Consider the following 20066-nt stretch of genomic DNA (forward strand, 5'->3'; position numbering starts at 1 on the left):
AGAGCCTGGTTCCTCTCTACCCAGTAAAGCCAGTAGAGGACTGACCACCCCTCAGAGCCTGATTCCTCTCTACCCAGTACAGCCAGTAGAGGACTGACCACCCCTCAGAGCCTGGTTCCTCTCTACCCAGTACAGCCAGGAGAGGACTGACCACCCCCTCAGAGCCTGATTCCTCTCTACCCAGTACAGCCAGGAGAGGACTGGTCACCCCTCAGAGCCTGGTTCCTCTCTACCCAGTACAGCCAGTAGAGGACTGACCACCCCTCAGAGCCTGGTTCCTCTCTACCCAGTACAGTCAGTAGAGGACTGACCACCCCTCAGAGCCTGGTTAATCTCTACCTCATTACAGCCAGTAGAGGACTGACCACCCCTCAGAGCCAGGATCCTCTGGTCTACCCAGTACAGCCAGTAGAGGACTGGTCACCCCTCAGAGCCTGGTTCCTTTGGTCTACCCAGTACAGTCAGTAGAGGACTGGTCTCCCCCCAGAGCCTGGTTCCTCTGGTCTACCCAGTACAGCCAGTAGAGGACTGGTCACCCCTCCGAGCCTGGTTCCTCTCTAACCAGTACAGCCAGTAGAGGACTGGCCACCCCTCAGAGCCTGGTTCCCCTCTACCCAGTACAGCCAGTAGAGGACTGACCACCCCTCAGAGCCTGGTTCCTCTCTACCCAGTACAGCCAGTAGAGGACTGGTCACCCCTCAGAGCCTGGTTCCTCTCTACCCAGTACAGCCAGTAGAGGACTGACCACCCCTCAGAGCCTGATTCCTCTCTACCCAGTACAGCCAGGAGAGGACTGACCACCCCTCAGAGCCTGGTTCCTCTCTACCCAGTACAGCCAGGAGAGGACTGGTCACCCCTCAGAGCCTGGTTCCCCTCTACCCAGTACAGCCAGGAGAGGACTGACCACCCCTCAGAGTCTGGTTCTTCTCTACCCAGTACAGTCAGGAGAGGACTGACCACCCCTCAGAGCCTGGTTCCTCTCTACCCAGTACAGCCAGTAGAGGACTGACCACCCCTCAGAGCCTGGTTCCTCTCTACCCAGTACAGCCAGGAGAGAACTGACCACCACTCAGAGCCTGGTTCCTCTCTACCCAGTACAGCCAGGAGAGGACTGACCACCCCTCAGAGTCTGGTTCCTCTCTACCCAGTACAGTCAGGAGAGGACTGACCACCCCTCAGAGCCTGGTTCCTCTCTACCCAGTACAGCCAGTAGAGGACTGGTCACCCCTCAGAGCCTGATTCCTCTCTACCCAGTACAGCCAGTAGAGGACTGACCACCCCTCAGAGCCTGGTTCCTCTCTACCCAGTACAGCCAGGAGAGGACTGACCACCCCTCAGAGCCTGGTTCCTCTCTACCCAGTACAGCCAGTAGAGGACTGACCACCCCTCAGAGCCTGGTTCCTCTGGTCTACCCAGTACAGCCAGGAGAGGACTGACCACCCCTCAGAGCCTGGTTCCTCTCTACCCAGTACAGCCAGGAGAGGACTGACCACCCCTCAGAGCCTGGTTCCTCTCTACCCAGTACAGCCAGGAGAGGACTGACCACCCCTCAGAGTCTGGTTCCTCTCTACCCAGTACAGCCAGTAGAGGACTGGTCACCCCTCAGAGCCTGGTTCCTCTCTACCCAGTACAGCCAGTAGAGGACTGACCACCCCTCAGAGTCTGGTTCCTCTCTACCCAGTACAGCCAGGAGAGGACTGACCACCCCTCACCTCAGAGCCTGGTTCCTCTCTACCCAGTACAGCCAGGAGAGGACTGGTCACCCCTCAGAGCCTGGTTCCCCTCTACCCAGTACAGCCAGGAGAGGACTGACCACCCCTCAGAGCCTGGTTCTTCTCTACCCAGTACAGCCAGTAGAGGACTGACCACCCCTCAGAGCCTGGTTCCTCTCTACCCAGTACAGCCAGTAGAGGACTGACCACCCCTCAGAGCCTGGTTCCTCTGGTCTACCCAGTACAGCCAGGAGAGGACTGGTCACCCCTCAGAGCCTGGTTCCCCTCTACCCAGTACAGCCAGTAGAGGACTGGCCACCCCTCAGAGCCTGGTTCCTCTCTATCCAGTACAGCCAGTAGAGGACTGACCACCCCTCAGAGCCTGGTTCCCCTCTACCCAGTACAGCCAGCAGAGGACTGACCACCCCTCAGAGCCTGGTTCCTCTCTACCCAGTACAGCCAGGAGAGAACTGACCACCACTCAGAGCCTGGTTCCTCTCTACCCAGTACAGCCAGGAGAGGACTGACCACCCCTCAGAGTCTGGTTCCTCTCTACCCAGTACAGCCAGGAGAGGACTGACCACCCCTCAGAGCCTGGTTCCTCTCTACCCAGTACAGCCAGGAGAGGACTGACCACCCCTCAGAGTCTGGTTCCTCTGGTCTACCCAGTACAGCCAGGAGAGAACTGACCACCCCTCAGATCCTGGTTCCTCTGGTCTACCCAGTACAGCCAGGAGAGAACTGACCACCCCTCAGAGTCTGGTTCCTCTCTACCCAGTACAGCCAGGAGAGGACTGACCACCCCTCAGAGCCTGGTTCCTCTCTACCCAGTACAGCCAGTAGAGGACTGACCACCCCTCAGAGTCTGGTTCCTCTGGTCTACCCAGTACAGTCAGTAGAGGGCTGACCACCCCTCAGAGTCTGGTTCCTCTCTACCCAGTACAGCCAGGAGAGGACTGACCACCCCTCAGAGCCTGGTTCCTCTCTACCCAGTACAGCCAGGAGAGGACTGGTCACCCCTCAGAGCCTGGTTCCCCTCTACCCAGTACAGCCAGGAGAGGACTGACCACCCCTCGGAGCCTGGTTCTTCTCTACCCAGTACAGCCAGTAGAGGACTGACCACCCCTCAGAGCCTGGTTCCTCTCTACCCAGTACAGCCAGTAGAGGACTGACCACCCCTCAGAGCCTGGTTCCTCTCTACCCAGTACAGCCAGTAGAGGACTGACCACCCCTCAGAGTCTGGTTCCTCTCTACCCAGTACAGCCAGGAGAGGACTGACCACCCCTGAGAGCCTGGTTCCTCTGGTCTACCCAGTACAGCCAGGAGTGGACTGGTCACCCCTGAGAGCCTGGTTCCTCTGGTCTACCCAGTACAGCCAGTAGAGGACTAACCACCCCTCAGAGCCTGGTTCCTCTCTACCCAGTACAGCCAGTAGAGGACTGACCACCCCTCAGAGCCTGGTTCCTCTCTACCCAGTACAGCCAGGAGAGGACTGACCACCCCTCAGAGCCTGGTTCCTCTCTACCCAGTACAGCCAGTAGAGGACTGACCACCCCTCAGAGCCTGGTTCCTCTCTACCCAGTACAGCCAGTAGAGGACTGACCACCCCTCAGAGCCTGGTTCCTCTGGTCTACCCAGTACAGCCAGTAGAGGACTGACCAACCCTATGAGCCTGGTTCCTCTCTACCCAGTACAGCCAGTAGAGGACTGACCACCCCTCAGAGCCTGGTTCCTCTCTACTCAGTACAGCCAGGAGAGGACTGACCACCCCTCAGAGCCTGGTTCCTCTCTACCCAGTACAGCCAGTAGAGGACTGACCACCCCTCAGAGCCTGGTTCCTCTCTACCCAGTACAGCCAGTAGAGGACTGACCACCCCTCAGAGCCTGGTTCCTCTGGTCTACCCAGTACAGCCAGTAGAGGACTGACCACCCCTCAGAGCCTGGTTCCTCTGGTCTACCCAGTACAGCCAGGAGAGAACTGACCACCCCTCAGAGTCTGGTTCCTCTGGTCTACCCAGTACAGCCAGGAGAGAACTGACCACCCCTCAGAGCCTGGTTCCTCTGGTCTACCCAGTACAGCCAGGAGAGGACTGACCACCCCTCAGAGTCTGGTTCCTCTCTACCCAGTACAGCCAGGAGAGGACTGACCACCCCTCAGAGCCTGGTTCCTCTGGTCTACCCAGTACAGCCAGGAGAGAACTGACCACCCCTCAGAGTCTGGTTCCTCTGGTCTACCCAGTACAGCCAGTAGAGGACTGACCACCACTCAGAGCCTGGTTCCTCTGGTCTACCCAGTACAGCCAGGAGAGAACTGACCACCCCTCAGAGTCTGGTTCCTCTCTACCCAGTACAGCCAGGAGAGGACTGACCACCCCTCAGAGCCTGGTTCCTCTGGTCTACCCAGTACAGCCAGTAGAGGACTGACCACCACTCAGAGTCTGGTTCCTTTGGTCTACCCAGTACAGCCAGGAGAGACTGGACCACCCCTCAGAGCCTGGTTCCTCTGGTCTACCCAGTACAGCCAGGAGAGAACTGACCACCACTCAGAGTCTGGTTCCTCTCTACCCAGTACAGCCAGTAGAGGACTGACCACCCCTCAGAGCCTGATTCCTCTCTACCCAGTACAGCCAGTAGAGGACTGACCACCGCTCAGAGCCTGGTTCCTCTCTACCCAGTACAGCCAGGAGAGGACTGACCACCCCTCAGAGCCTGGTTCCTCTCTACCCAGTACAGCCAGTAGAGGACTGACCACCCCTCAGAGCCTGGTTCCTCTCTACCCAGTACAGCCAGGAGAGGACTGGTCACCCCTCAGAGCCTGGTTCCCCTCTACCCAGTACAGCCAGGAGAGGACTGACCACCCCTCAGAGCCTGGTTCCTCTGGTCTACCCAGTACAGCCAGGAGAGGACTGACCACCCCTCAGAGCCTGGTTCCTCTGGTCTACCCAGTACAGCCAGTAGAGGACTGACCACCCCTCAGAGCCTGGTTCCTCTCTACCCAGTACAGCCAGGAGAGGACTGGTCACCCCTCAGAGCCTGGTTCCCCTCTACCCAGTACAGCCAGGAGAGGACTGACCACCCCTCAGAGCCTGGTTCCTCTGGTCTACCCAGTACAGCCAGTAGAGGACTGACCACCCCTCAGAGCCTGGTTCCTCTGGTCTACCCAGTACAGCCAGGAGAGAACTGACCACCCCTCAGAGTCTGGTTCCTCTCTACCCAGTACAGCCAGGAGATGACTGACCACCCCTCAGAGCCTGGTTCCTCTCTACCCAGTACAGCCAGGAGAGGACTGACCACCCCTCAGAGCCTGGTTCCTCTCTACCCAGTACAGCCAGTAGAGGACTGACCACCCCTCAGAGCCTGGTTCCTCTCTACCCAGTACAGCCAGGAGAGGACTGACCACCCCTCAGAGCCTGGTTCCTCTCTACCCAGTACAGCCAGTAGAGGACTGACCACCCCTCAGAGCCTGGTTCCTCTCTACCCAGTACAGCCAGTAGAGGACTGACCACCCCTCAGAGCCTGGTTCCTCTCTACCCAGTACAGCCAGGAGAGGACTGACCACCCCTCAGAGCCTGGTTCCTCTCTACCCAGTACAGCCAGTAGAGGACTGACCACCCCTCAGAGCCTGGTTCCTCTCTACCCAGTACAGCCAGTAGAGGACTGACCACCCCTCAGAGCCTGGTTCCTCTCTACCCAGTACAGCCAGGAGAGGACTGACCACCCCTCAGAGCCTGATTCCTCTCTACCCAGTACAGCCAGTAGAGGACTGACCACCCCTCAGAGCCTGGTTCCTCTCTACCCAGTACAGCCAGGAGAGGACTGACCACCCCTCAGAGCCTGGTTCCTCTCTACCCAGTACAACCAGTAGAGGACTGACCACCCCTCAGAGCCTGGTTCCTCTCTACCCAGGAGAGAACTGACCACCCCTCAGAGCCTGGTTCCTCTCTACCCAGTACAACCAGTAGAGGACTGACCACCCCTCAGAGCCTGGTTCCTCTCTACCCAGTACAGCCAGTAGAGGACTGACCACCCCTCAGAGCCTGGTTCCTCTCTACCCAGTACAGCCAGTAGAGGACTGACCACCCCTCAGAGTCTGGTTCCTCTGGTCTACCCAGTACAGTCAGTAGAGGACTGACCACCCCTCAGAGTCTGGTTCCTCTCTACCCAGTACAGCCAGGAGAGGACTGACCACCCCTCAGAGCCTGGTTCCTCTCTACCCAGTACAGCCAGTAGAGGACTGACCACCCCTCAGAGTCTGGTTCCTCTGGTCTACCCAGTACAGCCAGTAGAGAACTGACCACCCCTCAGAGCCTGGTTCCTCTGGTCTACCCAGTACAGCCAGTAGAGAACTGACCACCCCTCAGAGCCTGGTTCCTCTCTACCCAGTACTGCCAGGAGAGAACTGACCACCCCTCAGAGCCTGGATCCTCTGGTCTACCCAGTACAGCCAGGAGAGAACTGACCACCCCTCAGAGCCTGGTTCCTCTGGTCTACCCAGTACAGCCAGGAGAGGACTGACCACCCCTCAGAGCCTGGTTCCTCTCTACCCAGTACAGCCAGTAGAGGACTGACCACCCCTCAGAGCCTGGTTCCTCTCTACCCAGTACAGCCAGGAGAGGACTGACCACCCCTCAGAGCCTGGTTCCTCTCTACCCAGTACAGCCAGGAGAGGACTGACCACCCCTCAGAGTCTGGTTCCTCTCTACCCAGTACAGCCACGAGAGGACTGACCACCCCCTCAGAGCCTGATTCCTCTGGTCTACCCAGTACAGCCAGTAGAGGACTGACCACCCCTCAGAGCCTGGTTCCTCTCTACCCAGTACTGCCAGGAGAGAACTGACCACCCCTCAGAGCCTGGTTCCTCTGGTCTACCCAGTGCAGCCAGGAGAGAACTGACCACCCCTCAGAGCCTGGTTCCTCTGGTCTACCCAGTACAGCCAGGAGAGAACTGACCACCCCTCAGAGTCTGGTTCCTCTGGTCTACCCAGTACAGCCAGGAGAGAACTGACCACCCCTCAGAGCCTGGTTCCTCTGGTCTACCCAGTACAGCCAGGAGAGAACTGACCACCCCTCAGAGCCTGGTTCCTCTGGTCTACCCAGTACAGCCAGGAGAGAACTGACCACCCCTCAGAGTCTGGTTCCTCTGGTCTACCCAGTACAGCCAGGAGAAAACTGACCACCCCTCAGAGCCTGGTTCCTCTGGTCTACCCAGTACAGCCAGGAGAGAACTGACCACCCCTCAGAGCCTGGTTCCTCTGGTCTACCCAGTACAGCCAGGAGAGAACTGACCACCCCTCAGAGCCTGGTTCCTCTGGTCTACCCAGTACAGCCAGGAGAGAACTGACCACCCCTCAGAGCCTGGTTCCTCTGGTCTACCCAGTACAGCCAGGAGAGAACTGACCACCCCTCAGAGCCTGGTTCCTCTGGTCTACCCAGTACAGCCAGGAGAGAACTGACCACCCCTCAGAGCCTGGTTCCTCTGGTCTACCCAGTACAGCCAGGAGAGAACTGACCACCCCTCAGAGCCTGGTTCCTCTGGTCTACCCAGTACAGCCAGGAGAGAACTGACCACCCCTCAGAGCCTGGTTCCTCTGGTCTACCCAGTACAGCCAGGAGAGAACTGACCACCCCTCAGAGTCTGGTTCCTCTCTACCCAGTACAGCCAGGAGAGGACTGACCACCCCTCAGAGTCTGGTTCCTCTCTACCCAGTACAGCCAGGAGAGGACTGACCACCCCTCAGAGTCTGGTTCCTCTCTACCCAGTACAGCCAGGAGAGAACTGACCACCCCTCAGAGTCTGGTTCCTCTGGTCTACCCAGTACAGCCAGGAGAGGACTGGTCACCCGTCAGAGCCTGGTTCCTCTCTACCCAGTACAGCCAGGAGAGGACTGACCACCCCTCAGAGTCTGGTTCCTCTGGTCTAACCAGTACAGCCAGGAGAGGACTGACCACCCCTCAGAGTCTGGTTCCTCTCTTCCCAGTACAGCCAGGAGAGGACTGACCACCCCCTCAGAGCCTGGTTCCTCTCTACCCAGTACAGCCAGGAGAGGACTGACCACCCCTCAGAGTCTGGTTCCTCTGGTCTACCCAGTACAGCCAGGAGAGGACTGACCACCCCTCAGAGCCTGGTTCCTCTCTACCCAGTACAGCCAGGAGAGGACTGACCACCCCTCAGAGTCTGGTTCCTCTCTACCCAGTACAACCAGGAGAGGACTGACCACCCCTCAGAGCCTGGTTCCTCTCTACCCAGTACAGCCAGGAGAGGACTGACCACCCCCTCAGAGCCTGGTTCCTCTCTACCCAGTACAGCCAGGAGAGGACTGACCACCCCTCAGAGTCTGGTTCCTCTGGTCTACCCAGTACAGCCAGGAGAGGACTGACCACCCCCTCAGAGCCTGGTTCCTCTCTACCCAGTACAGCCAGGAGAGGACTGACCACCCCTCAGAGTCTGGTTCCTCTGGTCTACCCAGTACAGCCAGGAGAGGACTGACCACCCCTCAGAGTCTGGTTCCTCTGGTCTACCCAGTACAGCCAGTAGAGGACTGACCACCCCTCAGAGCCTGGTTCCTCTCTACCCAGTACAGCCAGGAGAGGACTGACCACCCCTCAGAGTCTGGTTCCTCTGGTCTACCCAGTACAGCCAGGAGAGGACTGACCACCCCTCAGAGCCTGGTTCCTCTCTACCCAGTACAGCCAGGAGAGGACTGACCACCCCTCAGAGTCTGGTTCCTCTGGTCTACCCAGTACAGCCAGGAGAGGACTGACCACCCCTCAGAGCCTGGTTCCTCTCTACCCAGTACAGCCAGGAGAGGACTGACCACCCCTCAGAGTCTGGTTCCTCTGGTCTACCCAGTACAGCCAGGAGAGGACTGACCACCCCTCAGAGTCTGGTTCCTCTCTTCCCAGTACAGCCAGGAGAGGACTGACCACCCCCTCAGAGCCTGGTTCCTCTCTACCCAGTACAGCCAGGAGAGGACTGACCACCCCTCAGAGTCTGGTTCCTCTGGTCTACCCAGTACAGCCAGGAGAGGACTGACCACCCCTCAGAGCCTGGTTCCTCTCTACCCAGTACAGCCAGGAGAGGACTGACCACCCCTCAGAGTCTGGTTCCTCTCTACCCAGTACAGCCAGGAGAGGACTGACCACCCCCTCAGAGCCTGGTTCCTCTCTACCCAGTACAGCCAGGAGAGGACTGACCACCCCCTCAGAGCCTGGTTCCTCTCTACCCAGTACAGCCAGGAGAGGACTGACCACCCCTCAGAGTCTGGTTCCTCTGGTCTACCCAGTACAGCCAGGAGAGGACTGACCACCCCCTCAGAGCCTGGTTCCTCTCTACCCAGTACAGCCAGGAGAGGACTGACCACCCCTCAGAGTCTGGTTCCTCTGGTCTACCCAGTACAGCCAGGAGAGGACTGACCACCCCTCAGAGCCTGGTTCCTCTCTACCCAGTACAGCCAGGAGAGGACTGACCACCCCTCAGAGTCTGGTTCCTCTGGTCTACCCAGTACAGCCAGGAGAGGACTGACCACCCCTCAGAGCCTGGTTCCTCTCTACCCAGTACAGCCAGGAGAGGACTGACCACCCCTCAGAGTCTGGTTCCTCTGGTCTAACCAGTACAGCCAGATGAGGACTGACCACCCCTCAGAGTCTGGTTCCTCTCTACCCAGTACAGCCAGGAGAGGACTGACCACCCCTCAGAGTCTGGTTCCTCTAGATTTATTCCTTCCAGACAGTTTTTTCCACTGTGGTTTTACTTCATTTGCTCTTTCGTGTTTAGGATCTCTAAAGCACTGATCTGTAAAGGCCTTTATAACATTCATTTGATTGATTAATTTATACTGACCAGCAGGTGTGTGAAGACAGAGAAGGAAGGTGTGTGTATGTGAGATGCTAACCCGCCAGGTGTGTGAAGACAGAGAAGGTGTGTGTATGTGAGATGCTATTCCGCCAGGTGTGTGAAGGCAGAGAAGGTGTGTGTATGTGAGATGCTAACCCGCCAGGTGTGTGAAGACAGAGAAGGTGTGTGTATGTGAGATACTAACCGGCAGGTGTGTGAAGACAGAGAAAGTGGAACAGAGGAAGGCGATGAGGTCACTCAGGTAGTCGCTCGGAGCCCCGCCCCCCTGGGCTGCTGTCCAATCGTAGTCTGCCAGCTGAAGGAACTGGTCGATCTTAGCGTTCAGATTGGTGTAGATCTCCTCTTCTGCTGCATGTCTCGCATCCTGGAGAGAGATTTTTACATTTAGGTCATTTAGCAGATAGGGGAAAGGCTGGATACCTAGTCAGCTGTCCAACTGAATGTATTCAACTGAAATGTGGGGGGGGGCTGCCTTAATCGACATCCACGTCTTCGGCGCCCGGGGAACAGTGGGTTAACTGCCTTGCTCAGGGGCAGAACGACAGATTTTTACCTTGTCAGCTCGGGGATTTGATCTAGCGACCTTTCAGGTTACTGGTCCAATGCTCTAACCACTAGGCTTACCTGCCTCTAACCACTAGGCTTACCTGCCTCTAACCACTAGGCTTACCTGCCTCTAACCACTAGGCTTACCTGCCTCTAACCACTAGGCTTACCTGCCTCTAACCACTAGGCTTACCTGCCTCTAACCACTAGGCTTACCTGCCTCTAACCACTAGGCTACCTGCCTCTAACCACTAGGCTACCTGCCTCTAACCACTAGGCTACCTGCCTCTAACCACTAGGCTTACCTGCCTCTAACCACTAGGCTACCTGCCTCTAACCACTAGGCTACCTGCCTCTAACCACTAGGCTACCTGCCTCTAACCACTAGGCTACCTGCCTCTAACCACTAGGCTACCTGCCTCTAACCACTAGGCTACGCTGCCACCCCTGTGGTGGTGTATGTGGTGCTCCGAGGGTAATACAAATGTGGAAAAGTGTGTGTGTAGGTGAAAACAAGTAAAACTGTGTTCCTTCACTCTGTGCTCCTCCCTGGACCTGCTGCTTCAACAGCACCAAGAACCTGATACAACCAGGGCCGACGCGGATGACGGTTACTCAGGACACAGTCTTCTTCTGAACAGTTCATCCCAGACACCATCCAGAATCATTAGGGACTGCACTCATTTGGAGGGAAGGTGTGTTTTTGGAGAGGGATGGAAGGACCAAACTCATTCACATACTTTATTTATATTGTTTGGGGTTCGTATCCATGCTGGTGTTTTCAGATCCAAATGGGGAATACCCAGAATCCCTGTGGAATTCAGAAACTGACAGAACGTTTCTGTACAACAATGTCTCTTGCACATTATTTCCAGGATCATCCTCTTCGATAACTGGGATACCAGATCAGCTCGGCGGCAGAGAGACCAGCTAGCTGTTACCAGATCAGCTCGGCGGCAGAGAGACCAGCTAGCGGTTACCAGATCAGCTCGGCGGCAGAGAGACCAGCTAGCAGTTACCAGATCAGCTCGGCGGCAGAGAGACCAGCTAGCGGTTACCAGATCAGCTCGGCGGCAGAGAGGCCAGCTATGTTGCAATCAGGTCAGTGCAGAGAGACGAGCTAGCTGCAATCAGATCAGGTCTGTGCAGAGAGACGAGCTAGCTGCAATCAGGTCAGGTCAGTGCAGAGTGACGAGCTAGCTGCAATCAGGTCAGGTCTGTGCAGAGAGACGAGCTAGCTGCTATCAGGTCAGTGCAGAGAGACCAGCTAGCTGCTATCAGGTCAGGTCTGTGCAGCGAGACGAGCTAGCTACAATCAGGTCTGTGCAGCGAGACGAGCTAGCTGCAATCAGGTCAGTGCAGAGAGACAAGCTAGCTGCTATCAGGTCAGTGCAGAGAGACAAGCTAGCTGCTATCGGGTCAGTGCAGAGAGACAAGCTAGCTGCTATCGGGTCAGTGCAGAGAGACCAGCTAGCTGCTATCAGGTCAGGTCTGTGCAGCAAGACGAGCTAGCTGCTATCAGGTCAGTGCAGAGAGACCAGCTAGCTGCTATCAGGTCAGTGCAGAGAGACAAGCTAGCTAAGCTAGCTGCTATCAGGTCAGTGCAGAGAGACAAGCTAGCTGCTATCAGGTCAGTGCAGAGAGACAAGCTAGCTGCTATCGGGTCAGTGCAGAGAGACAAGCTAGCTTCTATCGGGTCAGTGCAGAGAGACAAGCTAGCTGCTATCAGGTCAGTGCAGAGAGACGAGCTAGCTGTAATCAGATCAGGTCAGTGCAGAGAGACCAGCTAGCTGCAATCAGATCAGGTCTGTGCAGAGAGACAAGCTAGCTGCAATCAGATCAGGTCAGTGCAGAGAGACGAGCTAGCTGTAATCAGATCAGGTCTGTGCAGAGAGACCAGCTAGCTGCTATCAGATCAGGTCAGTGCAGAGAGACAAGCTAGCTGCTATCAGGTCAGTGCAGAGAGACAAGCTAGCTGCTATCAGGTCAGGGTAGGGTAAGTTTGGCGGCGTGAGTGAAGGAGAAATAGAAAGCCGATGTTAATTAAAGTGAGACGAGGGCTGCTTGCTTGGTGAAATGTACTTTTGATTGGTTAATTATTCAAATGCGTTGGCTGTGGCCTTGTGACCTATGACCTATGACCTATGGGGCTGGATGATGTTCAAGGAGCAGCTCGTCCTCGTCAGGCAAACTGACGAAAATGTATTTTAAAGTTTTTTGTTTGTTTGTTGTTGTTGTTGTTGTTGTTTATTATATGTCTTTAATATCAGCTGTGTATCTGTGGAATAAAGACAAATACAAATATTTCTGTGAAATACTTATAAATCGGACGATAATGTCGTTCACCGATTTATTGGTCGGGCTCTACTTTACAGTCAGTTCAGTCAATTAAGGTTTATTGACTAAGGTACGTCAACCACATATTACAGCAGGTTAAACTTCTCTCTAGAGAGTTTCTATCAGCAAAATCATTGGCTGTAAGAAAAGACAAGTGGTGGATGGAGAGAAGGATGGTTGGGGGAGGGGGGGGGGGGGTCTGGTTGTGCATGAGCATACCTTAAACGTGGACGTCCCGTAGAGCTTGGTAGCGTTGGCGGTATCGGGGGGAACATTAGTGATGTTGGAGATGAACTCCTCCAGGTAAACACATGATGCTTCCAGCTGGGTCGTGTTGATGATCACCTGAACCAGCTAACACACACACACACACACACACACACACGTGATCAGGCAGAGGGACCCCTCAGAGACCTCATAAGCGACATTCCCCAACATTCTCTTTAAAAGCTCAGACAAAAAAGGTAGGATTGTCAAACGTTTCCCTGCCTACATGACATATCTACTTCCGGCGCCGAAAGAGATGGCCGCCTCGCTTCGCGTTCCTAGGAAACGATGCAGTTTTTTGTTTTTTTACGTGTTATTTCTTACATTAGTACCCCAGGTCATCTTAGGTTTCATTACATACAGTCGAGAAGAACTACTGAATATAAGATCAGCGTCAACTCACCATCAGTACGACCAAGAATATGTTTTTCGCGACGCGGACCCTGTGTTCTGCCTTACAAACAGGACAACGGAGTGGATCCTATGCAGCGACGCAAAAAAACGACTCCGAAAGAGAGGGAAACGAGGCGGTCTTCTAGTCAGACTCCGGAGACGGGCACACCGTGCACCACTCCCTAGCATTCTTCTTGCCAATGTCCAGTCTCTTGACAATAAGGTTGATGAAATCCGAGCAAGGGTAGCATTCCAGAGGGACATCAGAGACTGTAACGTCCTTTGCTTCACTGAAACATGGCTCACTGGAGAGACTCTATCCGAAGCGGTGCAGCCAACGGGTTTCTCCACGCATCGCGCTGACAGAAACAAACATCTTTCTGGTAAGAAGAGGGGCGGGGGCGTATGCCTCATGGCCAACGTGACATGGTGTGATGAAAGAAACATACAGGAACTCAAATCCTTCTGTTCACCTGATTTAGAATTCCTCACAATCAAATGTAGACCGCATTATCTACCAAGAGAATTCTCTTCGAATATAATCACAGCCGTATATATCCCCCCCCAAGCAGACACATCGATGGCTCTGAACAAACTTTATTTAACTCTCTGCAAACTGGAAACGATTTATCCGGAGGCTGCATTCATTGTAGCTGGGGATTTTAACAAGGCTAATCTGAAAACAAGACTCCCCAAATTTTATCAGCATATCGATTGCGCAACCAGGGGTGGAAAGACCTTGGATCATTGTTACTCTAACTTCCGCGACGCATATAAGGCCCTGCCCCGCCCCCCTTTCGGAAAAGCTGACCACGACTCCATTTTGTTGATCCCTGCCTACAGACAGAAACTAAAACAAGAGGCTCCCACGCTGAGGTCTGTCCAACGCTGGTCCGACCAAGCTGACTCCACACTCCAAGACTGCTTCCATCACGTGGACTGGGAGATGTTTCGTATTGCGTCAGATAACAACATTGACGAATACGCTGATTCGGTGTGCGAGTTCATTAGAACGTGCGTTGAAGATGTCGTTCCCATAGCAACGATTAAAACATTCCCTAACCAGAAACCGTGGATTGATGGCAGCATTCGTGTGAAACTGAAAGCGCGAACCACTGCTTTTAATCAGGACAAGGTGTCTGGTAACATGACCGAATACAAACAGTGCAGCTATTCCCTCCGCAAGGCTATCAAACAAGCTAAGCGCCAGTACAGAGACAAAGTAGAATCTCAATTCAACGGCTCAGACACAAGAGGCATGTGGCAGGGTCTACAGTCAATCACGGACTACAGGAAGAAATCCAGCCCAGTCACAGACCAGGATGTCTTGCTCCCAGGCAGACTAAATAACTTTTTTGCCCGCTTTGAGGACAATACAGTGCCACTGACACGGCCTGCAACGAAAACATGCGGTCTCTCCTTCACTGCAGCCGAGGTGAGTAAGACATTTAAACGTGTTAACCCTCGCAAGGCTGCAGGCCCAGACGGCATCCCCAGCCGCGCCCTCAGAGCATGCGCAGACCAGCTGGCCGGTGTGTTTACGGACATATTCAATCAATCCCTATACCAGTCTGCTGTTCCCACATGCTTCAAGAGGGCCACCATTGTTCCTGTTCCCAAGAAAGCTAAGGTAACTGAGCTAAACGCCTACCGCCCCGTAGCACTCACATCCGTCATCATGAAGTGCTTTGAGAGACTAGTCAAGGACCATATCACCTCCACCCTACCTGACACCCTAGACCCACTCCAATTTGCTTACCGCCCAAATAGGTCCACAGACGATGCAATCTCAACCACACTGCACACTGCCCTAACCCATCTGGACAAGAGGAATACCTATGTGAGAATGCTGTTCATCGACTACAGCTCGGCATTCAACACCATAGTACCCTCCAAGCTCGTCATCAAGCTCGAGACCCTGGGTCTCGACCCCGCCCTGTGCAACTGGGTACTGGACTTCCTGACGGGCCGCCCCCAGGTGGTGAGGGTAGGCAACAACATCTCCTCCCCGCTGATCCTCAACACTGGGGCCCCACAAGGGTGCGTTCTGAGCCCTCTCCTGTACTCCCTGTTCACCCACGACTGCGTGGCCACGCACGCCTCCAACTCAATCATCAAGTTTGCGGACGACACAACAGTGGTAGGCTTGATTACCAACAACGACGAGACGGCCTACAGGGAGGAGGTGAGGGCCCTCGGAGTGTGGTGTCAGGAAAATAACCTCACACTCAACGTCAACAAAACTAAGGAGATGATTGTTGACTTCAGGAAACAGCAGAGGGAACACCCCCCTATCCACATCGATGGAACAGTAGTGGAGAGGGTAGCAAGTTTTAAGTTCCTCGGCATACACATCACAGACAAACTGAATTGGTCCACTCACACAGACAGCATCGTGAAGAAGGCGCAGCAGCGCCTCTTCAACCTCAGGAGGCTGAAGAAATTCGGCTTGTCACCAAAAGCACTCACAAACTTCTACAGATGCACAATCGAAAGCATCCTGGCGGGCTGTATCACCGCCTGGTATGGCAACTGCACCGCCCTCAACCGTAAGGCTCTCCAGAGGGTAGTGAGGTCTGCACAACGCATCACCGGGGGCAAACTACCTGCCCTCAAGGACACCTACACCACCCAATGTCACAGGAAGGCCATAAAGATCATCAAGGACATCAACCACCCGAGCCACTGCCTGTTCACCCCGCTATCATCCAGAAGGCGAGGTCAGTACAGGTGCATCAAAGCTGGGACCGAGAGACTGAAAAACAGCTTCTATCTCAAGGCCATCAGACTGTTAAACAGCCACCACTAACACTGAGTGGCTGCTGCCAACACACTGACATTGACTCAACTCCAGCCACTTTAATAATGGGAATTGATGGGAAATGATGTAAATATATCACTAGCCACTTTAAACAATGCTACCTTATATAATGTTACTTACCCTACATTATTCATCTCATATGCATACGTATATACTGTACTCTATATCATCGACTGTATCCTTATGTAATACATGTATCACTAGCCACTTTAAACTATGCCACTTTGTTTACATACTCATCTCATTTGTACATACTGTACTCGATACCATCTACTGTATCTTGCCTATGCTGCTCTGTACCATCACTCATTCATATATCCTTATGTACATATTCTTTATCCCCTTACACTGTGTACAATACAGTAGTTTTGGAATTGTTAGTTAGATTACTTGTTATTACTGCATTGTCGGAACTAGAAGCACAAGCATTTCGCTACACTCGCATTAACATCTGCTAACCATGTGTATGTGACAAATAAAATTTGATTTGATTTGAATACTCAGCACCTGTGAAGTGTCACACAGCAAAGACCTTGAAAGCCATCAGTCACTCAGCTTTGTTCTAATACTCTAAACCAATACTCTAAACCAATACTCTAAACCAATACTAATACTCTAAACCAATACTAATACTCTAAACCAACACTAATACTCTAAACCAATACTCATACTCTAAACCAATACTAATACTCTATACCAGAAAGTAGCGTTGTTTGGCAATGCATGTCCGTGTACTTAAGGTCTTGATTCTACGCTAGCTACGCTAATGTTGTTCTTTTGTAGAAAGGCCTTTGTTGATACTAGCCAAATGACCCCAGCTAGATAACTAACTAGCAAGATGACAAAGAAGATTCTTAATTCACTCTCAATATCCCATACTGCCAGCACCAGCCCAAAGCCAAATGTTTAGCTAGCTAGCTCAAAGTCAAGTTGTTGGCCACAGACAAGCACTGTGATTCTACAAGTAGAAAGGATAGGGCAGTCACTACCGGGGCAACACTGTGATTCTACAAGTAGAAAGGGTAGGTCCGTCGCTACAGGGGGCAGCAGTGTGATTCTACGAGTAGAAAGGGTAGGTCCTTCGCTACCGGGGGCAGTAGGTACCACTTTTTTTACCACTTTTTCTAGTAAAAGAAGGAACAGACTCCCACTGTGATTAAGTACCTATTGGCAGGGAGATTCTCAGTGTGTTTCCCACTGAACACTGATTATCTAATTCACTGATGTAAATATAGCTACATTCTGTATATTAACACTCTCACTCTTCCTTACTGAGGGAGGGTCACAATGTGTTCTACCTCATCGCAGCCCCCCATAGCAACCCCTTTAACACTCAAGGATCTCATTAACTCTCTTACTGTCGCCTTGCTGTCGCTCACAGAACAAACACTCCAAATAGAGTCTGAGAAAAGACCCGAGACCGAGAAAGAGAAAGGATAAAGAGACAGAAAGACAGATGGAGAGAGAGAGAGCGAGAGAGTGATAAACCAAGAAATATTGAGTGATTGACACAAACACGGTTCTTTCAGACCCCAGCAATTTATCCAGAACGCTGCAACCCGCCTGGTGTTCAATCGTCCCAAGCTCTTCCATGTCCCTCCGCTCCTCCGCACACTCCACTGACTTCCAGTCGAAGCTCGCATCAACTACAAGACCATGGTGCTTTCCTAAGGAACTGCCCCTCCCTACCTTCAGGCTATGCTCAAACCCTACACCCCAGCCCATCCACTACAAGACCATGGTGTTTACCTACAGAGCAGCAAGAGGAACTGCCCCTCCCTACATCCAGGCTACACTCAAACCCTACACCCAAACCTGAGCACTCTGTTCTGTCACTTCTGGTCTCTTGGCCCTACGGGAGGCCAGCTCCCACTCAGCCCAGTCCAAGCTCTTCTCTGTCCTGGCAAACTAATGGTGGAACCAGCTTCCCCCTGAAGCTAGGACAGCAGAGTCCCTGCCCATCTTCTGAAAACATCTGAACCCCTACCTCTTCAAAGAGTATCTTAATTAAACCCACCTCTGTGTCCTGAATATAAAGTGTTAAGTTTGGAGCAAATACAACACATCCCAGAGTACCACTCTTCACATTTCCAAGCATGGTGGTGGCTGCATCATGTTATGGGTATGCTTGTCATCAGCGAGGACAAGTTTTTTTTTTTTTGGATAAAAATAAACAGAATACAGCTAAACACAGGCAAAAATGGTTCAGTCTGGTTTGGTCTACTTTCCAACAGACACTGCGGAGACAAATCCACCTTTTCAGCAGCACAATAACCTAAAACACAAGGACAAATATGGACTGGAGCCGTTTACCAAGACAACATCCAATGTTCCTGAGTGGCCAATTTGTATATTTTCCTCCAAGTGCACAAGTGCATAAATACATCTTTTTTTACCATTTTGAAATGTTGATCCTTATGTCACACATCGACCCCATTATTTATAGAAAGACCGACACCCGACATCTTACCTCAGCCAGTCCTACGTTCTTCTTCTTCATTGCGTACTGTAGACAGTTACTGAGCGTTCGGGTTAACAGCAGGTTGGTCGACTTACGGATGACATCATCGATCTCTGTAGAGCTGAAAAACACAGAAAAGATGATATAAACATAAGAGATACACACACTGGGGCTTCGAAGTAGCAGTCGGGCTCTGCAAGGTTTCACTGAACTGAATAGGAGCATCTCACGTTTTTTGCAACAGTTACACATCTAGTGTAGCCTGTAAGACAGGAAGGTTCTTTAAGGGCACGGACACACCGGTAATGTTTGCCGGTAGAGCAGAGTGCCAGGTGTAGTTTACAAACCGAGTGAAAATGTCCCTGAAAAGCACAGCGCCGAGCGACAAATCATCACTAAGCGCAATGTGTTTTTTTCTTAATTTAAAGTATAAGCCATTTTGGTGGTGGAGGGGGGGTGGGGGTTCTACTAAGCGAACATATGGAATAAGTTTATGATGGTCATACCATGGATAATATAGATAATTGCTTATGAATTTTAGGACCCCTGTATGGGGTCAATTTCACACCATATTTATTGAATTCCAAATAAAATATTGAGAACATTTTGTACAATATTTTTTCTGTGAAGGGCGGGATTTAGAGGGAGGCGTAGACCGTGAGTCTCCATTGGTCGACTAGTTTTTGGAGTGACGGTTCATTTTAAACCAATCAATGACTTGAACAGCCGAGGGAAAAACGTACTCAATAGGATTGGTTTGCTGGGAAAGTTTAACCAAAAACTATTTTTGCATTCCTTTTCAAATATATATATATTTTTAAATTATTTGTCAGAGTTTTGCACTCGCTTCAAAGTTATTTAACAAAAGGTTATAAAATATTGTTCATGAGTGGGTGATTTCAACACAGCATCCTGTCAGAAAACAATGGGTGATGCTGTGTAGTTGCTAAGTGAAAAAGTTGCAGGGTGTTTCCTATTGGGGTTTTTTTTTTTGCGGCCTTGTCTGCTTAGTGCAGTCAGGTCTAGTTAAGAGGTTTCAAAAGAGGACCGATATAATAGCATGTTCTAAATTATACAGACCAGTGAAAAGTTTGGACACACCTACTCAATCAAGATTTATTTTAAATTTGTTCTATTATTCTACAATGTAGAATAATAGTGAAGATAACAAAACTAATGATAAAACACGCGTATGGAATCATGTAGTAACCAAAAAAAGTGTTAAACAAATCAAAATATATTTTATTCAAAGTAGCCACCCTTTGCTTTGAACACAGCTTTTCACACTCTTGGCATTCTCTCAACCAGCTTAGTGAGGTAGTCACCTGGAATCCAGGTATACAGAAGATAGCCCTATTTGGTAAAATACCAAGTCCATATTATGGCAAGAACAGCTCAAATCATTACTTTAAGACATGAAGTCAATCAATCAAGAACTTTGAAAGTTTCTTCAAGTGCAGTCGCAAAAACCATCAAGCACTGTGATGAAACTGGCTCTCATGAGGACCGCCACAGGGAAGGAAGAGGATACGTTCCTGCAGAGGATACGTTCATTAGAGTTACCAGCCTCAGAAAATTGCAGCCCAAATAAATGCTTCAGAGTTTAAGTAACAGACACATCTCAACATCAACTGTTCAGAAGAGACTGTGTGAAACAGGCCTTCGTGGTCGAAT

General features: G+C 52.3%; 1 protein-coding gene across 3 annotated transcripts in view; it reads right to left on the reverse strand.

Moving 5' to 3' along the window:
* Positions 1-20066, reverse strand: part of LOC139415806 (exocyst complex component 6B) — a 208430-nt gene that overhangs the window by 99624 nt on the left and 88740 nt on the right. For all 3 annotated transcript variants that reach the window (XM_071163913.1, XM_071163910.1, XM_071163912.1), the window contains exons 16-18: positions 18402-18513; positions 12670-12804; positions 9752-9931 (exon numbers count right to left, since the gene is read on the reverse strand). In XM_071163913.1, coding sequence (XP_071020014.1) covers positions 9752-9931; positions 12670-12804; positions 18402-18513 — 427 coding nt within the window. The remainder of the gene's footprint in view (positions 1-9751; positions 9932-12669; positions 12805-18401; positions 18514-20066) is intronic.

The sequence above is a fragment of the Oncorhynchus clarkii genome, chromosome 9 (assembly GCF_045791955.1).
Source record: "Oncorhynchus clarkii lewisi isolate Uvic-CL-2024 chromosome 9, UVic_Ocla_1.0, whole genome shotgun sequence".
In the NCBI taxonomy this organism is placed as follows: Eukaryota; Metazoa; Chordata; class Actinopteri; order Salmoniformes; family Salmonidae; genus Oncorhynchus; species Oncorhynchus clarkii.